The 22,818-nt window shown below is 42.3% G+C and overlaps 3 protein-coding genes and 1 non-coding gene across 7 annotated transcripts; 2 read left to right on the top strand and 2 right to left on the bottom strand.

Moving 5' to 3' along the window:
• Positions 1-4: 4 nt before the first annotated feature.
• xrcc5 (X-ray repair complementing defective repair in Chinese hamster cells 5) lies at positions 5-6,909 on the bottom strand. The gene is made up of 21 exons (XM_046404246.1): positions 6,757-6,909; positions 6,279-6,392; positions 6,005-6,188; positions 5,542-5,590; positions 5,282-5,404; positions 4,866-5,045; positions 4,601-4,715; positions 3,962-4,100; positions 3,758-3,870; positions 3,562-3,624; positions 3,339-3,476; positions 3,149-3,239; positions 2,643-2,773; positions 2,351-2,547; positions 1,999-2,089; positions 1,779-1,848; positions 1,518-1,627; positions 1,127-1,223; positions 867-934; positions 693-767; positions 5-304 (listed from the first exon to the last, which is right to left on the bottom strand). Exons 1-21 carry the CDS (start codon positions 6,769-6,771, stop codon positions 290-292), a joined length of 2,178 nt encoding a protein of 725 aa, XP_046260202.1. The 5' UTR covers positions 6,772-6,909; the 3' UTR covers positions 5-289.
• Positions 6,910-8,306: 1,397 nt separating this feature from the next.
• On the top strand, positions 8,307-8,470 carry LOC124067684. The gene has a single exon (XR_006844792.1). It is a non-coding gene; the product is annotated as a U1 spliceosomal RNA (small nuclear RNA).
• Positions 8,471-9,072: 602 nt separating this feature from the next.
• On the bottom strand, positions 9,073-11,617 carry tmem169b (transmembrane protein 169b). 2 transcript variants are annotated; one of them, XM_046403132.1, is made up of 3 exons: positions 11,376-11,617; positions 10,406-10,805; positions 9,073-10,203 (listed from the first exon to the last, which is right to left on the bottom strand). In XM_046403132.1, exons 2-3 carry the CDS (start codon positions 10,677-10,679, stop codon positions 9,569-9,571), a joined length of 909 nt encoding a protein of 302 aa, XP_046259088.1. In that variant the 5' UTR covers positions 10,680-10,805; positions 11,376-11,617; the 3' UTR covers positions 9,073-9,568. The 2 variants fall into 2 exon arrangements, with proteins under 2 accessions (XP_046259088.1, XP_046259089.1); XM_046403133.1 differs by lacking the exon at positions 11,376-11,617 and adding an exon at positions 10,870-11,188.
• A 177-nt stretch (positions 11,618-11,794) lies between these two features.
• On the top strand, positions 11,795-22,701 carry LOC124066610 (protein SIX6OS1). 3 transcript variants are annotated; one of them, XM_046403137.1, is made up of 15 exons: positions 11,795-11,819; positions 19,476-19,598; positions 19,739-19,795; positions 19,936-20,062; positions 20,193-20,282; positions 20,367-20,554; positions 20,645-20,687; positions 20,785-20,893; positions 21,028-21,160; positions 21,279-21,343; positions 21,455-21,660; positions 21,750-21,879; positions 21,961-22,002; positions 22,093-22,120; positions 22,199-22,701. In XM_046403137.1, exons 2-15 carry the CDS (start codon positions 19,547-19,549, stop codon positions 22,324-22,326), a joined length of 1,398 nt encoding a protein of 465 aa, XP_046259093.1. In that variant the 5' UTR covers positions 11,795-11,819; positions 19,476-19,546; the 3' UTR covers positions 22,327-22,701. The 3 variants fall into 3 exon arrangements, with proteins under 3 accessions (XP_046259093.1, XP_046259092.1, XP_046259094.1); XM_046403136.1 differs by lacking the exon at positions 11,795-11,819 and adding an exon at positions 19,184-19,336; XM_046403138.1 differs by lacking the exon at positions 11,795-11,819 and adding an exon at positions 19,184-19,336 and having other exon boundaries at positions 20,651-20,687.
• Positions 22,702-22,818: the final 117 nt, after the last annotated feature.

Raw genomic sequence — 22,818 nt, forward strand, 5'->3', positions numbered from 1 at the left:
TAGGTCAAGAGAATTATAAAAATTTAAGTCATTTTTGCATCATTGACATTTCAGACAAAACACATATAAAGCCCAATATACAGTACTTGCTATAAAATAATCTTACATACAATACTGTGTAAACATCAGTAAAGTAAAACAAACATTGGTCTGTGCAGTGTGCACACAGTTAGAAGTATCAAAGGTCTCCAAGTGGGAGGCAGAACAAAGGACGGCTAAATTGGTTTGGTCTTGCATTCTTCTCATTTTGTCTGCATGTCCACTGCAGATGCTCCCACTGCCTCCCTTCTTACATCATGTCCAGCTGCACAGGAAGAGGGAAAAAAATAAGACATAAGACAAGAGAGTTTATATGAAAGGTCTCAATAGGCCAAGCAAATCATCACACACACACATCCTGGAAATTCACAGGAAATGGCTTCAAGCACATCAGTTCAAGGCATGGTATGCAGGATTAGTTGGTTGCTGTTTGTAAACACACAAGTAAGCAATTCTAGACTAATCAAAAAGCCAGAGAGCAGGATCTCTGCAGATAAGGACACAGCCACACAAGCGATGATGTGATGATTATGAGTCTGTGCGTTGGATTTTTTTTTTTTTTTGGTAAAATCCTGCATAGTATACATCTAAAGATCTAAAATCTGAAAAGGGGGAGTCGGGGAAAAAAAAAAAAAAATAGCAGAGACACTTACCAAGTCATCGACATCTCCAGTATCTTCAGCTGGTGGTGCAACCTCCTCCTCTTTCTTTTCCTCAGAAACCAAAAACTGAAAACAAAATAGGCTTCGGTCAGTATGAGTCTCAGGATCACCGTGACTTTTTAATTAACGGCTAACGGCTGGTCTAAATGCAGGAGTTTAAGTCACCTGATTAGCTTCACTTTTGGATACGGAGCTTCCTTCAACCTCTTCTTTGCTGATCAGAGTTATGGCATCTGCCAGTCAAACAGCGAGAATTAAATCCACAAGCCCAGACTTGTCATTCGGGACCCAGTGCATTAGTGCATCAGCTCCCATTTGTGTTATTTATATATTTTGCACTCAATTATGTGGAAATGTAATCTCTTCTCAAGGGAGGTGTGATTTGAGAGAAATCCTGCAGACCTGAGTAGTAAGGCTTAACACACCTTGAACAAGGAGGTCCCAGAAGACCTCCAGACGCCTGTTTGGGATGCTTCTTTTCAGGGACTGGAGGTAGCTATTGTACAGATCAGCGTTCCCCAGCTGAAAAATAAGAGATAAGACACACGCAAAATCCATTTATGAGTCTCTTGAAAGCCCACATCTACATACAGACACAGAAGCACTTGCTCCCAATAAGAACTGGCCTTGGTTCAAGTCTCAAGAAATGAAACAGACTCCACGTAATCATCTCAAGTTCACTCATAATCTCCATGGTAAAGCAAAAACTATGTTAAACTATGTTCTGATATCTCGACATTATTTCACCCAGGCCCTTAACAGAAACCTCCACATCATCATGCATTCCCACATGCAAGATAGCAAATGTTTATTTACCTTAACGGACTGCTCTCTAAAAGCCTGGATACAGGTGATGCTTTTCATGTAGTAGTGTGTGCTCTTGTTGCTAAGCAACTGTTCTATCCTGTGAGTCAGCTGCTGACAGACTGGGAAGGACACAGAGGTCACCACAACCAAACAAAGAGATAAACACAATTACCAGGGCTCAACACAAGATTTATAATACAACCAGGCAAAAATGTTTATCAGGCCAGCTCCAATGAAGGAAAAATAAAAAAACAACGAAAAAACCCTCACCCTCTCCGAATGGAAGACTCTTCAGCCTGATCAGAGTTCGGAAGTCTCGGGCAGGATCCACGCTTCCCACCTGGTAAAGCGGGGGGGACAAAAGTGAAACGGATATTTTAACGTCTGCCTGTTCAAACAAGTGGTGAAGTACTTTATTTGAACTTGCAGATTTTAATAGAAATAGAATATCTCTGGGATTAGTATGGCATTCAGTTCCATTGGTTCTCACCGAAGTAACAGAGCCTTCAGCAATATCAGCCAGGCTATAATCCTCCGCTTCTTCGTCTCCTTTTGCCTTCTTGGCATCTGGCTCCTCAGTGCTGCAAATGGCAAAGGGGGGTCATTTAAAATACTGAAAATTGCTTATTATCACAATCAGCAAAATCTCTGTGCACACATACCACAGACACGTACAAAACATGACTTCACAATTTCAACATCAAAGAAAAAAAAATTACATTCCAAATGCATTTATATAATCCTCTTAAATATGAATACTTTGTACAAAACAAATAACTTGACAAATAACATGACTAACGGGCCTGTTTGTAAAAGCCACCATCTTACGCAATCAAACTTACTCTTTGCCAAAGATCTGAACACTAGTCTTCAGTGTCTTTTTCTTCTCCACTTCTGTGAGGGGAAACTTTCTCTTCACATCCTCAAGAGGAGCCTGGCATTGTTCACTAATGGCATCAGGGCGCGCAAGAGCAGCCTTCAACCACGGCTCTATCAGGGGAAGAGGGGTGCCGGGGTGCACTGCCCGATGATGCAGACACTGAAACAAAAGTTGAGAAAGAAATACCAGCTGAATTTAAACTACATCTGTAATATGAGAGCTGTACCTTGCAAAAACAGACAGGACTGCAGTACCTGAAAATGCCTCTGGAAGGCAGGGTTGGGAATGTGGTGGACCTTGAACATGTCCTTCTGTTCTGCATTGTCATCCTGCTCTACCAACATCATGGAGTCAATGAGAGAATCCACAGCTTTCAGCTGGGTGTCTAGAAAAATAACACGAACGTCCATTCATTCATTTATCACTTGAATCTTCTAAGCAACTAATACTATCCTGCTGCAGAGCAAATGCAGATCATGCATGTGTGTGTGCTAACTACTTCGATGGAACCTGGTGAAACTGTGTTAAAATTGCTGCTGCTTTTTTTTCCTGCACTTGAAGGGGGCGCCACGGTCATGTTTACACCTGCAGGTCTAATCACTGTATCTGCTGCTGTGCTAATGATCAGACATTGTGGAGAATCTACAGTTGGTTACACATTAATGTGTGAGCTTGCCAGGTAGTTTCAAATAATTTATTTGATCTCCGAAAATAACTTGAATTAAAACTTGAAAATGTGCTTGTGATGTAGAGACAGTACCTGACGGAGTGAACTTTTTGTTGTTTTCAAGAGAAGGAAACGTAAACTGTCTGAGGTCTTCCATGAAGGGCAGCTGGACATACATCAGACACTATTTGAGGGTGAGAGACAGAAAATTAGCTTTGCGTTATTTGCTGTAGATTCACTGAACGTACTTGAAAACAGCATGTGCAGGAGTCTGTGAACGCACCTCATAGTCCTGTTTGATGCATGGGAAAGCTGCTCCTACTTGAGGGTTGCTGCGCCGGTCATAGGCATAGCGTACAATGGCAACCATTTGGAGTTCATCTAGTGCTCGGATGAGAGCAGACAGAGCAACTCCCGCGTGCTGCTCAGATAGAATAGCAGAAACAGAAAACAGGTCAGTGCCAACAGGTAATCAACAGCAGTGTAGCAGTTCTCCCCCGTCTCACCTCATCATCTTTGGGAGCAAACACCTTGATGACTTGGTTCCCCATGAAATGATGGCGCCGTATCTGCAGGCAGATGGTTTAAGGAAACAGCAGGTGCATAAAGTTTAAAACTACTTGGTTTACTTAAAAAACTAGATTTGTTTTACTTGAATACTGTGATGCCACGTACATCACACTAGCATAAAAAGTACAATACCAAATTCTGCTTGGTGAAGCCGAGAACAGCAAAGCACTTCCCATCGTGCTTGTATTTCATCTGCTCTTGATCTACTTTGGAGAAGGGAACAATATCACTTCCATAACGAAAACCTGAGAACAAAAAAAAATGTTTTAATGGCAACACTGTGGTAATAATAAGAACAACAACATTAATAAATCTGAATTCAAACAACTTTCTCACCTTGGATGGTATCATCCACCTGCACCTCTGTCTCATTGTCATCATCCAGACAGAAGACCGTCTCCCTCTTCACGTCTTCTCTCTGGCTGGTCTGAGCGTCAACCGTAATCCATGTTTTTTTCAGTTTCTCTTCCATCACCTATAAAACATGGTTATTTGTATTTATGTATGAGAAAACCTTTGGCTTCACGAGCAAGACTTAATGTGACTGCTAGGGATGAGTTATTATTTGTATGTTTACTTCAGACAAAAGTAAAGTGAAACCAATCTGAGGGTTTTCTTTAACTGAGCATACATAACTGCTACAAGTATACTCAGGAAGTGAGTACAACACTATTATGCAATATCACTTTCAATTAAATACACATACTGGTATATAGAATATAATAATAAGCTGATTTTAAGGTAAACAGGTAAACAAATAAAACATGACAAATATCTGACTGAAGTTCATATAACACTGTTTGCAGTACTCAAAAAGGCCACAAGGGGTCACTAATTGATCAGCTTAAAAAAGCAAACAACCAGCCTGTTTGGTAGCAACCACAGAAAGAGCACTCCAATTTTTGGATGTGACATAACTCTGTAATGAGCAAGTAGTGTTTATTCATCCAGCACATTAAACTCAAGTAAACTCACTGCTTTGTATCCAACAATACGGATGGACAAACAGCTGCCGATGGTTAGCTGACAGGGCCAGGCCATGGGTCTCCTCTCGATACGCTTGAACATACACAGCTGCTCAACTGCATCCCTACAGGATGAGTGGAGCACATGGGAAGCCAAGTGATACGGCATCAGGCAGTAAGAGCATTAACTACTTTTAAATGTAGAAAGAAGTACATGCAAAAAGAAGAAATAAGTGAGAAGTGAAATATTTAGCGTCTACTAAGAGCCCTCACACCTGAAGGTGTAAATTTGATCCAGGCCGTCCTCCTCATCCAGGCTCAGCATGATGTGTTTCACCATGTCCAGGCCTTCCTTCTGTTCCCTGGATAGACCTTTGCCAGTGCCAGGGTGTCCGGGAGGTCTTCTGTCTGCATCTCCTCCACTTTCCTCACTCTCCTCCACAGGGAAAGGCAAACTGGAAATGCATGAGGGAGGAACAGGTATGAGTTACTGCCATCAGACTACACATAACTGTAGTCTCTAAGACTCTTGTATTGTAGTCTCTTGTAGAATCAAGACAATGTATTTATGCATATACAGATATATCAAACCATTTTCAGCAAAATACCAATAATTAGCAAACATCAAACACTGCCCACACTTGGCAGGGTTGGGAATGTGGTGCACTTGATGAACATGTCTAAGGCTTACAAAAACTGCAGGGTGATGCCAGCTTGTTTCAGGTTTTCAATAATAACATCCAAGTGGTCTGAGCTGGCCTGAGTGCTGAGGTCAGTCAGGAGGACAATGTTGAGACGATCAAACTTCTTCCCCCTGAAAGAAAAAACCCCAAACACAGCACCATATCACTGAAAAGCCAATAGAAATAACATCAAAATTCACAGGCAAGTTTTTTTGTTGTTTTGGGTTTTTTTGCTGTGAATAGTGACATTTATATAATACAAGCTTACTTTGTTTCTCTCTGGAGGAGATCCATGCAAACAACAAGAGCATCCATCCCTGTGGAACAGGAATTAAGGAGCAAACAGATTCTGGCACATCATCTGTACAAAATGAGTCTGTCTTTACCTCACAACTCTAACATAATTATCTGAGAGTTATCTGATTTGATGCGCAACTACATTTTTTTGTTCTTAGTAATATTTTCCGAGTCATTTAGTCAACTTAATAAACTTTGCAGATGCTTGATTTTAGTTGCTAAGAGTTGGAGTGTGAAAGGAAAGTACTGGAATTTATGTAGCATAAGCAGAGGGTGAACGTTGATAAAACCCTCCATCACAGTATATTTGCTTTTATACCAAAATATCAGTATATTTATTGCCAGACGGTACATTTTCTAAGGGTCGACAAATATTTGGAAACGATACCCATTTACAGGTAAAAAGTACAAATTACTCAAGTACTACAGGATGCAATCAGCCTGCTGACTCTCTGGATGGATCTGATTCTCTATTTCCTCCAGAAGCTCAAAATCAGGAACCATAAGATGACGATGCACAGCGATGTTCTGGTACTGGTCGTCCTGGTTCAGAGGGTTGTTGGTGGAGTCTGTGCCAAACAAAACCAAAGCCAGTTCATCCTTGGTCTCTGCAAAAACCTGTCAAAAGTTAAAAAGCATTTTCAGTGTAGATGCACCGAGTATATTTTGTTTGTTTTTTGTTTATGCAAACGAGCCACAGTAGTTTACCTGGCGCTGGACAAACTTCTGGATTACTTTTTTGGCAGTTTCAAAGGGAGGCTCTTCACCCGGGGCAGAGTTGGACATGGAGAATCCAACATCCATGCACAACACCAGCGCTGACTGCAGAAAACAAACATTTCAGGTTTTAAGTTGAGGCCATTTGTTTTGATAGACACGAGTGTTGCTTTCAGTACAGACAAAGACAAGAAAGCTTTTTTTTCAGAGGTAGTATTTTGGTTAATCTCATGCTAATAAAATCAGTGCTGACTGCACTTTGCATGTTTTGTACAGGGGGCGTGACGGCGTCCACTTTCAACATGTCTCAACATGTCGCTAACGTTAAAGTAAGCTAAAGTCAACTGGATGATTCTAGCGGTTGAAATTAGTTTTTAACGCTCATATAAAACAACGAACATTATTTAACACAAATGCACACGGGGGTAACAAATTTATTCCTTTATTAAATGTGAGACAGGTAACTTACTTTAGCTCCTGCCATCTTCGTCTTCCCTCCTCGAATAACTGTGTGTCACTGTGTCATGGCTCCGGAGAGAAACAGGAAGAGATAATTGTTCCGCAGTCCTCTTACAGGGGCGATCTATCACTATTGGTAGCTCACGGTTAAACTAGGACATAAGCCTACCTGTTTAACAAAATATGCTGGCCCTACAAGACGTGAAAATGTCAGTCGTGATATTTTTTTGTTTGAGTTTAAGGCGAGTCAGCGCAATGAAACGCAAAAATCAGATGTAGGTTAAACGTCCTCCAGCGTCTCATGTGGGCCCGTGTGGTGCATAGAGATGGAATAAAAATAATGATTTAAATTAACAGAGTAAAATAAAAGACAAATAAATAAATAAGATGAATACAATGAATATGTACATAGATTTATAAATACACAAAACACTTAGTCACCCGAAAGCACCACTGACCTGCCGCCCCCCCAAAAATGTTTGATTGGATTTTTCATGTCATTTTGATTGTACACATTTTACTTCATAAAGATCTGATGCCCCCCATACTGCCAGTTATAATATTCTTTTGAGGAAATACTAAAACCCCCATATTTCCTGAAGAATTGGTGAAGCACCAACTTTACTCTCCTCATCACACCGTAGCCATATCACCCTGGTTCGTGTGTGTGGTTTTGACACACTGACTGTGCTCTGAGTTTCATCAGTGTAACCCCAGAGGGCCAATAATCACATCTCAAAGCACCAAAGCATATATGCTGACTTGTTTTTCTGGGAGGCAATTTATGACAATCGGAAAACAGCTCCCTGCTGTGTATAGAAACAACATGTTCGTCCACAATGTAGAAAAACTGGCACGAAGCAGCAATGTAATGACATAAAACTTTATTTAATTTGTGTAATTCATTGCTTTGCATTTTGTAGTTTCACAACATGTAATTTGGCGAACAGACTCCATAAACACTGATCTTCACCTGTATGAAATAAAAATTGACACCGAATATCTAAAACCATCTTATCGTATTTAAACCAACCCCTTCCACTATGTATTTCAATCAGTTACTGATGACTGTTTGCAGTACATTTACTTCAAAGTGCCAAAGTATAAAACACTACAACAATTTCAGGAAGGGTACTAGACTTAAATAATTAAAATAAATAAAATTAAAATTAACAATACCACCATATGGAAATGTAACAGGAATTCCTCATTGTAAAATTACAGAGACATTCATTTTACTTGTGTACGGACCACAACTTAAACACAAGCAGTTTAAGATCACATTGATGGTTTCTTCAACATATAAAACACGACAGTGAAAAAGCAAAAAGTCACCAAAGAAAAGTTTGATTTGTCAGCTTGTCCTGACTATGGCTTCAAATCACAGCTGGATTAACCTGTTAGGGCAATAATTATTAACATGCACTGGGTGACACGTTCCTTCATAACCATGAACAGAGCAGGTTACTTTGAGTTAATGCCGCATACACCGTTCTGCTGCTGAAAAGACTCACTAGAGCCCCAAATGCATGAGTAACATTTGTGCCTGGTTGCTTTCATATACTTACCTGGCAGGGGAGATACCATGATCAAGAAGGTGGTTCACCCAGGGCGAGGCTCAGCCATTGCACTCCGGTTGTGCTGACCCCTGCGAATTCCCCAAATGTGGGAATCTCGACTGCATAATTTCTGGTAGTGGGGGACTGCGTTCGCGCTCTCCCCTGATTTTTTTGGGGCAGTCGTGGATCAGCGGTTAGGGTGTCGGACCCGTAACCGGTGGATCGCTGGTTCGATTCCCCGTCCCGGTGTCCATGGCTGAGGTACCCTTGAGCAAGGTACCTAACCCCCACTGCTCCCCGGGCGCTGCACGCGGTCGCCCACTGCCCCGGGTTTGCTGTGTGTGTGCACGTCACTTGGGTGGGTTAAATGCAGAGAACAAATTTCATTGGAGTGAGTTCCCTCCAATGACAAGATATGTCACTTTCCCTTTCCTTTCCTTTAGCACACTAATGCACCTCTTTTAAACTACATATCTGTCAGCTATAACTAAAGATTTACATCTACGAGAGGAACCATTGGGCTTAGGTCTGAGTGCCACAGACAGAAGAGGAAAGTCAGAACATAATTGGTTGTCATCTTTTCTTTCTCTCTCTACATGTTAATATTGTGGTCAGTGGTACATATCCCCAGTAAATGCCCAGTTTCCCCAACTGGTAATCCAGCCTTGCTTCAAACGCAACTTAAATGGGTGATTGTGATGAGATCACATACAAGAAAGCAGTGCAGTTGAAATGAATCCTGTATTTGATGTCAGTGCACAGCACAGTGATGGTATACATTTTAATTACACATATTTACAGATGAAGTGAAACTTGGCTTAACTTTCAGACCTCCAACAACGTGTGTATCCATGTCCACAAGCAAGTTTACCGCAGGTTACTTTACTGCAGGAAGCGGAAAAACCTGTCTATCAAAATGTCTTTGAATAAGATTCTGTGACTTGCAAATAACTCATAGAACCTGAAAGTAAATTAAAAAAGAGACCCAACATGCTCAGAGAAGTAATTAATAGAGATCTGGATCTAATAATTCTTTACAAAATTTGAAGTAGTAATTCCGCATTTCAGCACTATTCAGGCAGTGTTTGTTAAGTTGTCTTTAACAGGAAGGAACAGTGAAATAACTTTCATATACTTTCCTATGGCCACCTTGAACTTTCTGACACATGTCTTATCATATCCCTATCACTGTCATATCACTTTGCCTTAAATCTACATCAACATGTGTGTCAGAGCTCAGCAACCCCCCACCCCACCCCGACTTCACACTGATGATGTCTGGGCAAGTTCACTTGGTGCCTTGCTCTGCAGAGTGCCTGAAATGGTATCAGAGTCAAGCAGCTCTACTATGCTGTAGGGAGAACAATCCTCCAGCCCCAGCTTCCCACAAGCCCAGCCGCAGAAGCCTTTCTCCAGGTCTCTTACAGCCTGCCACCACTCGCTGAAGGCCCAGGACACCTGCACCACGGCCGAGTACAGAGCCAGAGACAGAGCCATGGGCATGATGAGCATGGGGTAGAAGATGATGAGGAAGGGGCATATCGTAATCTTGTGCCAGAACGTCCGCTCCTCATTGTACACCAGGAAGACGTTGTACCAGGTGAGAGTGCCATAGTAGAAGGAGGTGATGAAGGAGAGGAGGAAAACCACGGGGGCACAGGAGACGCTCCACAGGACGACATGGGGTCCCTGGCACATACCTAAGCTGCAGGTGCGTTTAGAGCCTTCCCCTGCCTCACACTCTGCGTCGAGACGTTCCCTCGACTTAGCCAGGTCCCTGAGTTCCTTCTCTGTCAACGTAAGATGAATGTCCACCACCTGACCCTTCTTCTTTCCTCGGGTGATGGTGCCTGTCAGGGTCACATAGCGGCTGTCCGGAGGAAGGTTCCAGCCTCCTCCTGTTAAAAGATAAGACGACATAAGACAGTTACCTTTACGACAGACAAGAAAAAATAAGGTCTCCTTCTTTATGTATCAGGTTCAGAAGAACTGAATCACAGTGGGGCACTGGAAGCGTATGAGACGAGAACATTCTTTCCTTCAGGGGTACTAACTGGTATGTGGCGTGATGATTTTAAAAGAATCTGACAGCGGTCTCACCTTCGCCTGTAGGGGTGCAGAGGAATTTAGCCCCCTCCTCTGTGCTCCTTTCTGCTCCCTCCTCACCGCCTTGGTCCTCTCCGGGTGCCCTCTCCATTTCAGAACGGTAGACAATAATGGACTCTGGACGCGGGTCTTTCTTCTTCCTCCTCTTCCTCCTTATGGAGGGTCCCACTTCTCCGTCGTCCACGTGATTACCTGATACGTCTGATCTTAAGGAGATCATCTGGGGGCTGCCCTCTCCTTCAGTTTGAGGCTCCTCCGCCTGTGCCATGCTCTCACCTGATCCAGTGAACTCTTTGACTCGTTGACTTTGTGTTTTTGACGGGTCGTATATGGAGACTTAGTGAAGTCCTGAGCAAAACAAACTATGTCCACCCATTGCGTGTAGGTTTTAGATCTAGAGAAGAAGATTGAAAGTAATAAAAGCACACAGAGACACACACACAGGTTTGTTTTCTTACAGTCGTAATAATGTTATCCTCCATGTAGAGTGATCCTGGCCTAGATTCTGCACGACCGATTTTTCTGTGATGATGACTGATAAAAATCTGCCAGACGTCACATTAATGTTTATTTAATGGCATTTGGCGTAATTCTGAACAGACAGAGAGCAGAGCGCGGTGGATAGATGGCAAACAAAGCGTGACAGACTTGTTCAAAGGAGGGGGGGGGGTCTCTCTTTTACATGAAAGCGCAACGGTGTAGTCTGTGTGTGTATGCTGCGAGTCATCATCTTATTATCCACCTTAGAGATATGACAGAAAAACTACACAATTAATAGACGGATAGTGTTGCCAAAGGAATGCATAATTTGGTAAGAGGGGGCGAAATCGACAATGCAGCCCATTCTTCACACAGCTGATCCCCTCCCATTTAAATCCCACCCATGTCCGCTCTTTTGTCTGCAGACGCCAGCCGGCGAACAACATGGACTCTTACTAGTATTGCAATTGAAATTCAGTCTTACCTTGAGTATACCAGAGGAACACGGGGTAGATAAACTCAGCTGTGTGCGGATAAATAACTGAATATTGCTGAGCCCGCACATCACATCGTTGTGTTTTTTTTTTTTTTCCGATACAGATGCTGTACGTAAGATGATTTCCAGAATAGCACTAAACCCGCCTCCCTAACCTCTGTCACACCAATCCTGAGCCATCCGTGATGCTAAGTGCGGTCATGTGAACATGAATAAAAGCTCCACCATGGTCTATTAAAAGCACATGTGTTCAACAGAATGGGACAAGGTGATGAATAACTAATGTCACCATCAGATAGAATATGTACCACAATGTAAGACAAAGAACTCATACACTGAGGTGTATAATTATTTTGATTTTATACAGAATGAGCATGTGTTCCCTTATTTAAATAACAGGTTAAGACTGCTTTAGAGCCACAAATTTACAAAGTATGTCACTATTTATATGGGTCATATGTTATGTGTACGGTTACATTAATTAATAAGCGAATGCATTAATAAAGTATATGTACTGATCCCCGTAATTTTCGTGGCAATGATCTTCGACTGCTGGTTAAGTTTATGGGTTTTATTTTCTCACTCAAACTTGGTACATTGAACGTTGCATAAACTAAAACCACCGTAAGAGTTTGTGCCTCATTACGGGACAGAAACTGAAAACATTAGCTCAGGTTGCACTATGTGACTATTTCTTATGAGCGCCGTAGCCTAATTGCAAGATTCCTGTAGCATGCGCAGTAGACCGACATCAAGCCTATCAAAATAAAAGCTCCTCTTTCAACAGTGCATAGAAAAGCATATAATTCCTCTGTACATTAACCAGTTACTGCTAATAAGAAAACATTAATGCAGTATCAAAAATAGAATGCATATCAGCCTTTATATTAATAAGAAAATTCACCTAAAATAATGAACCTTTTGTGGGGTCATTTACACTCCCACCAAATTATAGTGTTTACAGAATGGAAACCTTTAAACACATAATTTCCACACAGAATATAACCTTTAACATTTACACTTTATCACACAGAAACTATATCACATTTCATTTGCATTATGCTTAATCTGCTTCAAGCAACAAAACTAGTTTCTGGACTGGGCGCTCCACTAACGAAAGTCTGCCAGTGCGCTCTCCCTTGTCACTCAGTTCTCTCTCTCCAAGTAGGATTTTGGCTCGTCTCACAAGTCCATCCTGGCCTCTGCTGATTTCTGAGACTCTTCCAAGTCTCCATTGGCTCCTGGGTAAGGTGTCCTCAGTGTCCAGAACTATATCTCCAACTTGCAGGTTCCTTTTTGTGCTATGCCAGCACTGTCTCGCTGTGATGTTGTGGAGGTACTCCTTTTTCCATCTACTCCAAAACTGTTCCGTCAGATATTGCACCTGACGCCACCTCTTTCTCCCGTAAAGATCCGCTCTCTCAAAGGTGCCAGGAGGGGGCAAAGCAGCCGTGGATTTCATGGTGATTAGGTGGTTGGGAGTAAGTGGCTCTAAACTATTGGGGCTGTTCAGAGTGTCAACAGTGAGTGGGCAGCTATTTACTATGGCCATGGTCTCGTACAAGAAAGTACGCAATGAAGCGTCATTGAGTGTATCAGGGGACAGTAGCAGAGTGGCATTCAGGACACTACGCACAGTTCTAATCTGCCGTTCCCACACACCCCCTGCGTGGCTAGCATGAGGTGCGTTCATTACAAACTCGCACTGTTTCTCTGTGAGAAATGCATTCAGTCTGTCCATGTCTAGTTCTTTCAGCGCAGCATTCAGTTCATTTTTAGCACCCATGAAATTCGTGCCCTGATCACATTTGATTTGCCTTACAGCGCCTCTTAAAGCAATAAAGCATCTCAGTCCATTAATGAATGTGTCTGTAGACATGTCCTCTAACATTTCGATGTGAATTGCTCTAGAGCAAAAACAGGTGAAAAGTAACCCGTACCTCTTTTGTTGTTTTCTCCCTTGCTTTGTCCAAAAAGGACCAAAACAGTCCATGCCGCAGTATGTGAACGGTGGCGAGGGTTCTGTTCGTTCCACGGGAAGGTCACTCATTCTTTGGCCTTCAACAGGCCTTCTCAGCCGTCGACAAGTGACACAGTGTCGGATGCATGATGCAACTGCTCTGCTCAGTCCACAGATCCAATAGCCATTGGACCTGATCTCGTTGATGGTGAAGCCTTTACCCTGATGCTTCACTTTTTCATGATAGTGGGTAATGATGAGCCTTGTTATGTGTTGTCCTTGCGGTATGACTGTGGGATGTTTGAATGGAGTAGGATAAGATGAGCGACTGAGCCTACCTCCCACCTTGAGCACACCCTCTGCATCCAGGAAAACATCCAGGTGATACAGCTTGTTCTGCCTTGGAAGTTGATGTCCGTTGCTCAGTATCTTAATCTCTTCCTGGTATGCTTGGTTCTGTAGATCTTTAATGATGAGTCGTTCTGCATATTGTCTCTCACTAACTGTAGAGAGGGCATTGGATTTATCCTTCCTAGCACGTCGCACCAGACGTGCCACGGCCATGACTGCCTGAGACCAAGATGAAAACTTACAGAATCTGTCCACAAGGCTAATTTGTTCTGAGGTCTCTGTCTGAAAAGTCTGAGCCTTTTTAACTTCGGGGTCACCAACAGGCAGCTCTAAAGACACTTCTGTCGGCATTTCCATTTCCTTTTTCCACAGAAAGCTAGGGCCAGTGAACCAGTCAGATGAAAGCAACTCGTCCACTGTTGTCCCCCTTGAAGCACAGTCTGCTGGGTTGTCATCAGTAGGTACATAAAACCACTGACTGGGATCTGAGGCATGACGGATTTTCTGTACCCTATTAGCTACGAAGGTGTGAAAACGGCGGGCATCATTATTAATGTAGCCTAGGACTACCTTTGAGTCCGTCCAGTAAAAATCCTCACTGTCAGAGTAGCCTAATTCTTCCTTCAGCATATTACTGACTGTGACTGATACAACAGCTGCTGTAAGCTCTAACCTGGGTATAGTTGTTACCTTCAATGGCGAAACGCGTGCCTTTCCCAGGAGAAGAGTGCAGTGTACATCTCCCCTTTCATTCACCAGTCTCAGATAAGTGCACTGTCCGTAGCCAGTTGTACTGGCATCTGAGAAGTGGTGTAATTCTGCTTTAGTTACCTTTCCAAAGTCTGCTGGTTGATAGCAGCGAGCTATTTGAATTCCTTCAAGTTTCACAAGGTCATCTCGCCATCTCTCCCACCGTGCCTTTAACCTCTCTGGAATGGGATCATCCCATCCTGTTCCTTGATGACACATTTCCTGGAGGACTTTCTTTCCGTTGAGGAGATAGGGAGCGATGAAGCCGAGTGGGTCGTATACGGAGGCGACAGATGACAGAATGCCACGTCGTGTCGCTGGCTGGTCCTTGGGCGTGACACTGAAAGTGAAACAGTCACTCTCAATGTTCCAGTGTATTCCTAGTGCTCTTTCTAAAGTGGCATCGCTGAGCGAGAGACTCTTTGCTTTGGTGTCTGTAGCGTGCTCAGTTGCTGGGATGCTCTGTAGAACAGTATCGTTGTTTGACACAAATTTGTGCAAGCGTAGACCTCCTTTAGCACACAATTCACGTGCCTCCTTTGCTAGACGGATGGCCTTTTCTTCAGTCTCGACACTGGCTACCCCATCGTCTACATAAAAGTCTCTGGCAATGAACTGTGACCCTAGTGGATGTGTGTGACTGTGTTCTTTGGCGAGCTGCTTTAGTCCATAGTTCGCACACCCTGGTGAGGATATGGCTCCGAAAAGATGGACTTTCATCCTGAATTCCTGGGCTGGTGTACTTGTGTCGCCGTTCTTCCACCATAGGAAGCGCAAGTAGTCACGGTCCTTCTCTGAGACATGAAACTGATGGAACATCTTTTCTATGTCACACATCAAAGCAATACGATGTTGCCGGAAGCGAATAAGCACTCCTGTCAGATTGTTTATCATGTCTGGGCCTGACAAAAGGTGATCATTCAGACTGCTCCCTCGGTACTTTGCTGAGCAGTCGAAAACCACTCTAAGCTTTTCAGGCTTTTTGGGGTGATAAATACCGTGGTGTGGTATGTACCACTTCTCTCCATCAGTGCCTTCAGTAGACACTTCTTCTACGTCACCCCTTTCAGTTATGTCCTTCATGTAATTCACATAATCATTCTTGTACTTTTCGTTTGCATTGAACTTTCTTTTCAGGTGACTGAGCCTAACAACGGCAAGCTGCTTGTTGTCAGGTAAGCATGGCCTTTCTTTGAACGGGAGGGGCATTTCATAATGTCCGTGTTCATTTTTCTTTATGTTTTCCTTTAACTTGTCTAGAAAGATCAAGTCTTCCTGAGAGACTGTTTTGTCATTTGCGTGAGTGTCTTTAAAGTCAGTCTCTAGTATTCTGAGGGCGTCCAAAGGAGTCTCCGCAGGTAGCTCCCTCACGGTTACTCTGTGGCAGTGACTTGTGAGAAGTGAGTCGGAGTGAGGAGCTGAACAGCCAACAATAGTCCACCCTAAGTCTGTGAGAATAGCAAAGGGTTCGTCATCCTCACCTGTTATGACACGCCTGGGCACAAGCGTTCTCGGACAGTTGTAGCCGATCAGTAGCCCCACTTCACAGCTAAGCAGTGGTGGTATCTGGTCTGCTATCGTGTGTAGATGGCGCCATCTTTTAGCTGTCTCGTGCGTTGGAATATGCTCTCTGTTTACTGGTATACAGTCTTTGGTGTATGCAGGGGGCAAACTAATGTGCGCAGTGGAACTGAAACCTCTCACACGCAGGCCAGATGCTCTTTCACTTTTCAAGATCATATTCTCACCCATCATGGTAGTGAGTTTTAGTTTAACTGGGTAAGTAGTCAGCTGCAGTTCATTACTTACATCTTGTTCGATGAATGTCGTGTCGCTTTGTGTATCCAGCAGGGCATACACAAGTTTCTCTCTGAATGGATCCTTTTCATTGGAGACCCAGACCGGTACGATCATCGAAGTGTTTGCTGACTGACCTTGGATGGTGACGTTGAGGGACGTAGCAGATGCTGGCTCCATTTCACTGTGTTGTGCTGGATTTTGCTTTTCTTCCTTTACCTTGTTCTCACCTTTTCTGTAGCTGTCGTCGTGAAGACAGGTGGGATGTCGTCCTTTGCACAATCCACATGTGTGACGTAGCCGGCACTCCTTAGCCCCGTGACCAGGTTTGAGGCAACCGTAACACAGTTTATTGTCTTTGACATAAGTCCGTCGGTATTCTAATGTCTCTTTCAGAAAATCTGGGCATTTGCAGAGCTGATGATTGCTGTCTTGACATAACATGCATGGAGTTTTGACCTTTTCTTTTGGCGTTGTCTGATTACTATTGTCCACTATTGTCTGTGTGTTGAAGACACTGGCCTTGTTTCTTTTATTGACTCTTGTGTTTACCTTGTCATTGTAGGATTCAGCAGAGTGGAGAGCGAAGAGAGAAGTGACCGGGTTGCATGCAGTTTCTGCCTCCATGGACATGAACTTGGCAAACTCTTTAAAGCTGGGGAAATCCTTTCCATCTGTGAGACGTACAGTCACTTGGCGATTCCACCTTGACACTAACCACTCAGGCAGTTTCCTTATCAACTTCTGATTTTCTTCGCAATCATTTAAGATATTCAAACCCTTCACGTGAGGCATGGCCTGCAGACAAGCATTTAGGAAATCAGAGAAGCTTCTCAGTCCTTCAGCATCTTTTCCCTGAATCTTAGGCCAACTGGATAACTTTTCTCTGAAGGCCTTCTGGATGATGAACGGCTGGCCATACCTTTGATTTAGCTTGTTCCAAGCATCACTGTATGCTGCATCATCACTGCGATAGAAAGTACCTTCTAAACACTTCTGAGCTGAGCCACCTACATAGCGCTTGAGGTAGTGCAGCTTATCAGCAGTGGAAATATTCTTTCTGTCTATGAGTGCCATAAATGAGGCTTTCCACTCAACAAAGTCTATTGGATTGCCAGTAAATACAGTGGGCTCTGGCATTGGCAGTCTATTAATAGCAATGCTGTCCTGGACAGCTTGGGCCAGGCAGGAGATGTCATTAGGAGAAGGTGGAGTGGCAGCTTGGTAGGGCTGTGTCGGGGCATGAAGAGGAATGTGGTTGTGTGGCAGGGGATCACGAAATGACTGAAAAGACTGGGCATCAGATTCCTCTTTAACCTCTCTGTCATAGGCCTCGAATCTGGCTTTAGCGGCCTTTAAGCCTTTTTCAGCTTGTAAGTGTTCTAATTCTGCTTTATGTCTTTCTAATTCTTTCCTGTGTTCCTCTTCAAGCATTCTTATCTTCTCCTTTTGTTTCTTTTCTTCCATCAACACCTTAAATTCAGCCTCCTTTGCGGCTAAATTCGCCGCCGCTTCAGCTCGCTTGGCGGCAACACTTGAGTGATGGGAGTGACGACTGAGTTCAGAGGCAGAGCCGTAAATGGACCGTGCATAGTCTGGTTCAAGTAGCTCACGCAAGCACCTTGCTTCATGTTCTGCGTCATATTCGCCATTTATGCCTGTCAGTCTTTCATTTATGATTCTCATTATGTCACCTGTTACCGCCACGCAAGCATCAACTTTACGTCTTAGCTCTGGATCAGGCGTGCCTCGTGCTCTCAGTTCATCGAACATCTTCAAAACTTCCATTTTCATTTTCTCTAGTTCGTCAGCAAGGGATGCTAGGTGCCTTTCTGTTAGCTCATATTTCAGCTCTTGTCGTGTCCTACGAGCTAGAGCTTTCCACTGTTCATACAGGCTAGCAAGTTTCTTTTCCCTTTTGCTCTGTTCTTCTCTACAGTATGCTAGCATTTTTTCCGTGGGATTTCGCGTGCGCTCCGAGCGCCTAACTTTATCGGCAACATCACCGTCATCCTTTAACAGTTCAGTTAACATGTTTTCATTCATTTGCAAAGTCTCTTTAAGCTCTTGTCTGATAGCACCTTTTTCTGTTTCCTTTTTTAGCATTTCCTTGCCTTCCTCTATTACCTTTCGAAGGGTAGCGATCTTTTCCTCTTTGCCGTTGGTGCCCGAAATGGCATCGTCTCCCTCCATTTTGTTAGCTTTTATCCGTAAGTCCTTGTTGTTGTTTCTAAAGTCCTTTTCTCACCACCACACCGTCTTCAGCTAACCGCTATCCTTGTTCTTTTCCTTCGAAGTTTTGTTCCTTTTCGTCCGTATTTCCTCCGTTGGAATCTTCTTAGCAGGCTAGCTGGAGAGGTGAAACTCTTACTGTACTGATCCCCGTAATTTTCGTGGCAATGATCTTCGACTGCTGGTTAAGTTTATGGGTTTTATTTTCTCACTCAAACTTGGTACATTGAACGTTGCATAAACTAAAACCACCGTAAGAGTTTGTGCCTCATTACGGGACAGAAACTGAAAACATTAGCTCAGGTTGCACTATGTGACTATTTCTTATGAGCGCCGTAGCCTAATTGCAAGATTCCTGTAGCATGCGCAGTAGACCGACATCAAGCCTATCAAAATAAAAGCTCCTCTTTCAACAGTGCATAGAAAAGCATATAATTCCTCTGTACATTAACCAGTTACTGCTAATAAGAAAACATTAATGCAGTATCAAAAATAGAATGCATATCAGCCTTTATATTAATAAGAAAATTCACCTAAAATAATGAACCTTTTGTGGGGTCATTTACAGTATAGAAATGTAAATGTTAAGTAATTTATAGGTTGAAGTATGAAATGTGAAGCATGGTCACTAGCTTTAATATAAACCAAAATACAAAATAAATCCATCTTTCATTTTTTAAAACTATAGTAGTGGTTACATTTACTTTGAACATATCACAACTAACTACAAACGTCAAATGTAAATGCTAAGCTAGTTATGCTAACGTTAGCGCCAGTTAGCTTAACCGTTCACTGACAGAACAACTGTGTTAATACTAATGTTTTCTTTACTGGCATGTATCAGACCACCCAAACCGCGGTCAGTGCACCCAAGTGACATTTAAAAGCTAAGCCGTATACTGTTTATATACTGTCTTTATTAAAATAACAGACGACATCATAACAAACTTTCTTTTTCCCGGCTCATCAAAACTATTGTCGCTCTTATACGTTAAAAGGGTCAGTGAGAGTCTCCTAACGTCTGAATGGTGGCTAGCAGGCTAACAGCAACCATCAGGCTGGTGTGAAAATGGACGACCAATACTCATTTATTAATATTGACAGCCTTCTCTTTCAGTTTGGTGAGTTCAGTTATTGAGTTTATTGCATAGCTCTGCTATCACTAGTTGTTTGCTTGACGAATGTCAACACCTTTACTTATATAATTATGTATAGTAGATAGTTGTCTTTTGAAGATAAAACTGTTCTTTGTATTTTGTAGCTCTTCAAACTCGGGAGCTTTCAAAAAAGAAGAATGAAATTAACCAACAAATTAAAGGTGTGTCTTAAAGGTTATTCTTTCTTAACCTGATAAGCTGGTCATATAAAATCACAAATGCAGGTATGAAAGACAGGCTAGTAAAGATACAGTATTTTATGAGATGTTGTCCATCAAGTGTTTGCATTTTTTGTCTGCAGTTTGCAGAGCTGACATTGTAGAGAAGAGTTCTTACATTGAAACAATCCACAAAAATATCAACAAACTTGAGGAAGAAATCAGGGTGAAGCAGAGCACCCTGACACACAATAAAGCAAATGCTAAAAGGTATGGTGACTTGGTAATCCATGGGCCAAACCATGATGGGTCAAGGTGATATACCATCAAATTTTACTTATAGCTTATCACAAGAAGTGTTGAATGGCTGTATTACTGCTTGTCATCCATGTAACTTTAGCATGAAGGTGACCAACAGATTGCTTCATCAGTATGAGCAGACACTGAAAGAAGAGCTGGAGAGCAGGAAAGCCAACTACAATCATGATATGTGGGTTTAGTTTGCTGCGAATAATTGTGTTTAATACATTTGCATGGACAAAACTTAATTATTTCTTATTTGTAATCCAACAAGGGAAGTCTATGAAGAGAGAATTGCGAACTACAGGAAGACATTCCAGTCTCATAAACAATATTATTGCCAAAGTCCTCTTGCTCAAAATCTGCTCATGCTGCGAGCTGAAAAAGAGGAGATCGAGTCTCGGATCAAGGCTTGTGATGATGAAATAACACTGAAGCAGAAAGAGCTGGACCATCTAACTGGTAATTGGAAGTTGTCATGTAATCACAACTTGTTCTCGTAGAGCTGAAGTATTAACAGCTCTTTATGACGTTCAATTTCTGTCTGACCAGTTCCAGCACTCAGTTCTTCTTCCACCGAGGAACTACCAGTCAGGTATCTTTAAGTGAAACTTATAGATAACAATGAATTATAACATATGCCCTCCAGCACAGCTCAGTTTTCCTCTGATTGAGTCCCCTTGTATCCCTAGTATTTCTATCCAGCAACCCATAAAAGAACCAGAGAAACAGTTAGATCCTCACACAGGAGATGGTGATCCTTCCACTGACATCTCCTCTCTTCATCTCAACCAGACAAAGGTATGCTGATCCTTCACGCTATACTAATCGTACTGTAAAACTGATGAAATTCTAGCAACTACGAAATGTAAAATTTGAAGCTGCTCTTGTTCTATCCAGTAACCACTTTGATAAACTTGTACAACATCTCTCAGAATGGTCATGAAACCTCCGTAGAAGCAAATGCTGACGAAATTCAAGAGGCAAACAAGGTCCAGCATACCACCACCTGCAGCCCTGTCCCAGAAGATGCCAGCAGTGGACTGCGGTCATATCACCAGTTGGATGGTAAGAAGAGGAAAGTCTGATATGATATTCAGTTAATGCCAGCAAACACATGACATGAGACATTTTTTTCATGCTTATGTCACATCAAACGTCAGTATCAAAGTATTTATTTCTTCAGAACAAAGATGGCAAGATGAGATGCACACTGAGGAGCAGGAGCAGGAAACTGAACCAGACGGCCAGGTTTTAGTAATGTCTGTCTACTACAATGATCAAGTCCCTTTGTGGTCTACATTGGAAATGCAATTTCAGAGGTTCTTGGATATACTCTCACACTCTGGCTGTTTTCTGTAGGAACAGCAGTCCATTGTATCTGACACAGAGGCGGCAGTGGAGCAGGAGATTTTAGGAGAAATGGTAGCTGTAGAGGAGGAGCAGCCGCTAAGCAAAGAGGACAAGAGGCTCACTGCTTTTCAGCAATCACCATCTCAAGAAACTAATCCTGAGTCTTCCTCTGCAACAGTGAAAGCTGTACCTTCAACCCCAGTGTTTCCATTTAAGTAAAGCCTTGTCTGAATTGACTAACACCTTGAATCACTGTCAAGACATCACTGTCTGAGAGTTATGTTTGTTCATGTTGCCATTTCAGCTTTAGTCCTGGAAGCTCCCCACATCCATGGAATGCTGATGCAAAATCTCCAGCTTTCCCATTCTCTCTGAACTGTGATACTAGCATCCCAGGGTTCTCTGGATTCGACGTGGGCTCAGCACAGGATGAGGTGAGAAGTGAACAAAACAAATAAGTGATTTTACAGAAATCATTTTTGGTTTTGGAATTATTGAAATTAGTTTCTTTACAGGACTCATCATTTGCATTCACTGGCTCTTTTTTCAACAAGAAGGTACTGCATTTTTAATCTGACCCCTTCACACTTATATTTCATATTGTATAACTTGAATAAAAATGTCACATTATGTCCATCTCTTTTCAGAAAACTGCAGAATCAAAGGGTTCAAGCTGTAAGCATCAAAGCAAATCTCTGTTTTTGTGAGCTGTGTTAATAACTTTGAACTAAAGTTACCAGTATGATTTTATAGGCCCTGAGTTCCTGTTTGGCCAACCAGAGCAAAGTGAAGACTTCCAGTTTACCTTCACCTCCAAGAGTCCTCGGACAACTGACAAAGGCAATAGCAGGAATGACTTACCATTTTCATTCAACTTTTGAGAGTTACAAGAACCTTGTCTTAGATGCATCTTAAATATTGAATTGCTGTGTTTGTAAGATCATTTCATTACTTTGTACACTGTTCCTGTGTAGACAGTTAAGGAGAATAGGTAAGCGTTCATAGTTTAATGCCGTGATGTTTGCCATGGAGGGCTTTTCTAATACAATTTTCCATTTTTTATTCTGTTAAATTGCTTACTTATAACGTAATATCTTATTTCAGTGGCTGTTCACAATACAGTGAACATTTTCTGGCATTAGCATCTTGAATAACATTTTATTAAAGATTTAGCATACTTATCAAAGTAATACACATAATACACAAATTTCTCAGTAAGTGCAACTGTTAAGTGTAATAAACTGCAAATTGATAATTTGTGATTTGCTGTTCAGTTTGCATTAATTAATGGACTTCATAAATGGTACGTTCATACAGCAGTACCCATTCATGCACACATTCATTCTGATGGTATTCATCTGTATACTATGAAT

Source organism: Scatophagus argus, chromosome 11 (genome assembly GCF_020382885.2).
Source record: "Scatophagus argus isolate fScaArg1 chromosome 11, fScaArg1.pri, whole genome shotgun sequence".
Classification (NCBI taxonomy): Eukaryota; Metazoa; Chordata; class Actinopteri; family Scatophagidae; genus Scatophagus; species Scatophagus argus.

Excerpts from the sequence above, each read along its gene's own strand:
- LOC124066610 (XM_046403137.1), top strand. The coding sequence starts at position 19,547 with ATGGACGACCAATACTCATTTATTAATATTGACAGCCTTCTCTTTCAG. Across the intron at positions 21,661-21,749 it reads ACCCCAGTGTTTCCATTTAA|CTTTAGTCCTGGAAGCTCCC; the intron begins GTAAAGCCTTGT and ends TTGCCATTTCAG. Across the intron at positions 22,003-22,092 it reads GCTCTTTTTTCAACAAGAAG|AAAACTGCAGAATCAAAGGG; the intron begins GTACTGCATTTT and ends ATCTCTTTTCAG.
- tmem169b (XM_046403132.1), bottom strand. The coding sequence starts at position 10,679 with ATGGCACAGGCGGAGGAGCCTCAAACTGAAGGAGAGGGCAGCCCCCAG. Across the intron at positions 10,204-10,405 it reads CTGCACCCCTACAGGCGAAG|GAGGAGGCTGGAACCTTCCT; the intron begins GTGAGACCGCTG and ends ATCTTTTAACAG.
- xrcc5 (XM_046404246.1), bottom strand. Across the intron at positions 4,101-4,600 it reads GTATTGTTGGATACAAAGCA|GTGATGGAAGAGAAACTGAA; the intron begins GTGAGTTTACTT and ends CATGTTTTATAG. Across the intron at positions 2,774-3,148 it reads CAAAAAGTTCACTCCGTCAG|ACACCCAGCTGAAAGCTGTG; the intron begins GTACTGTCTCTA and ends TTATTTTTCTAG.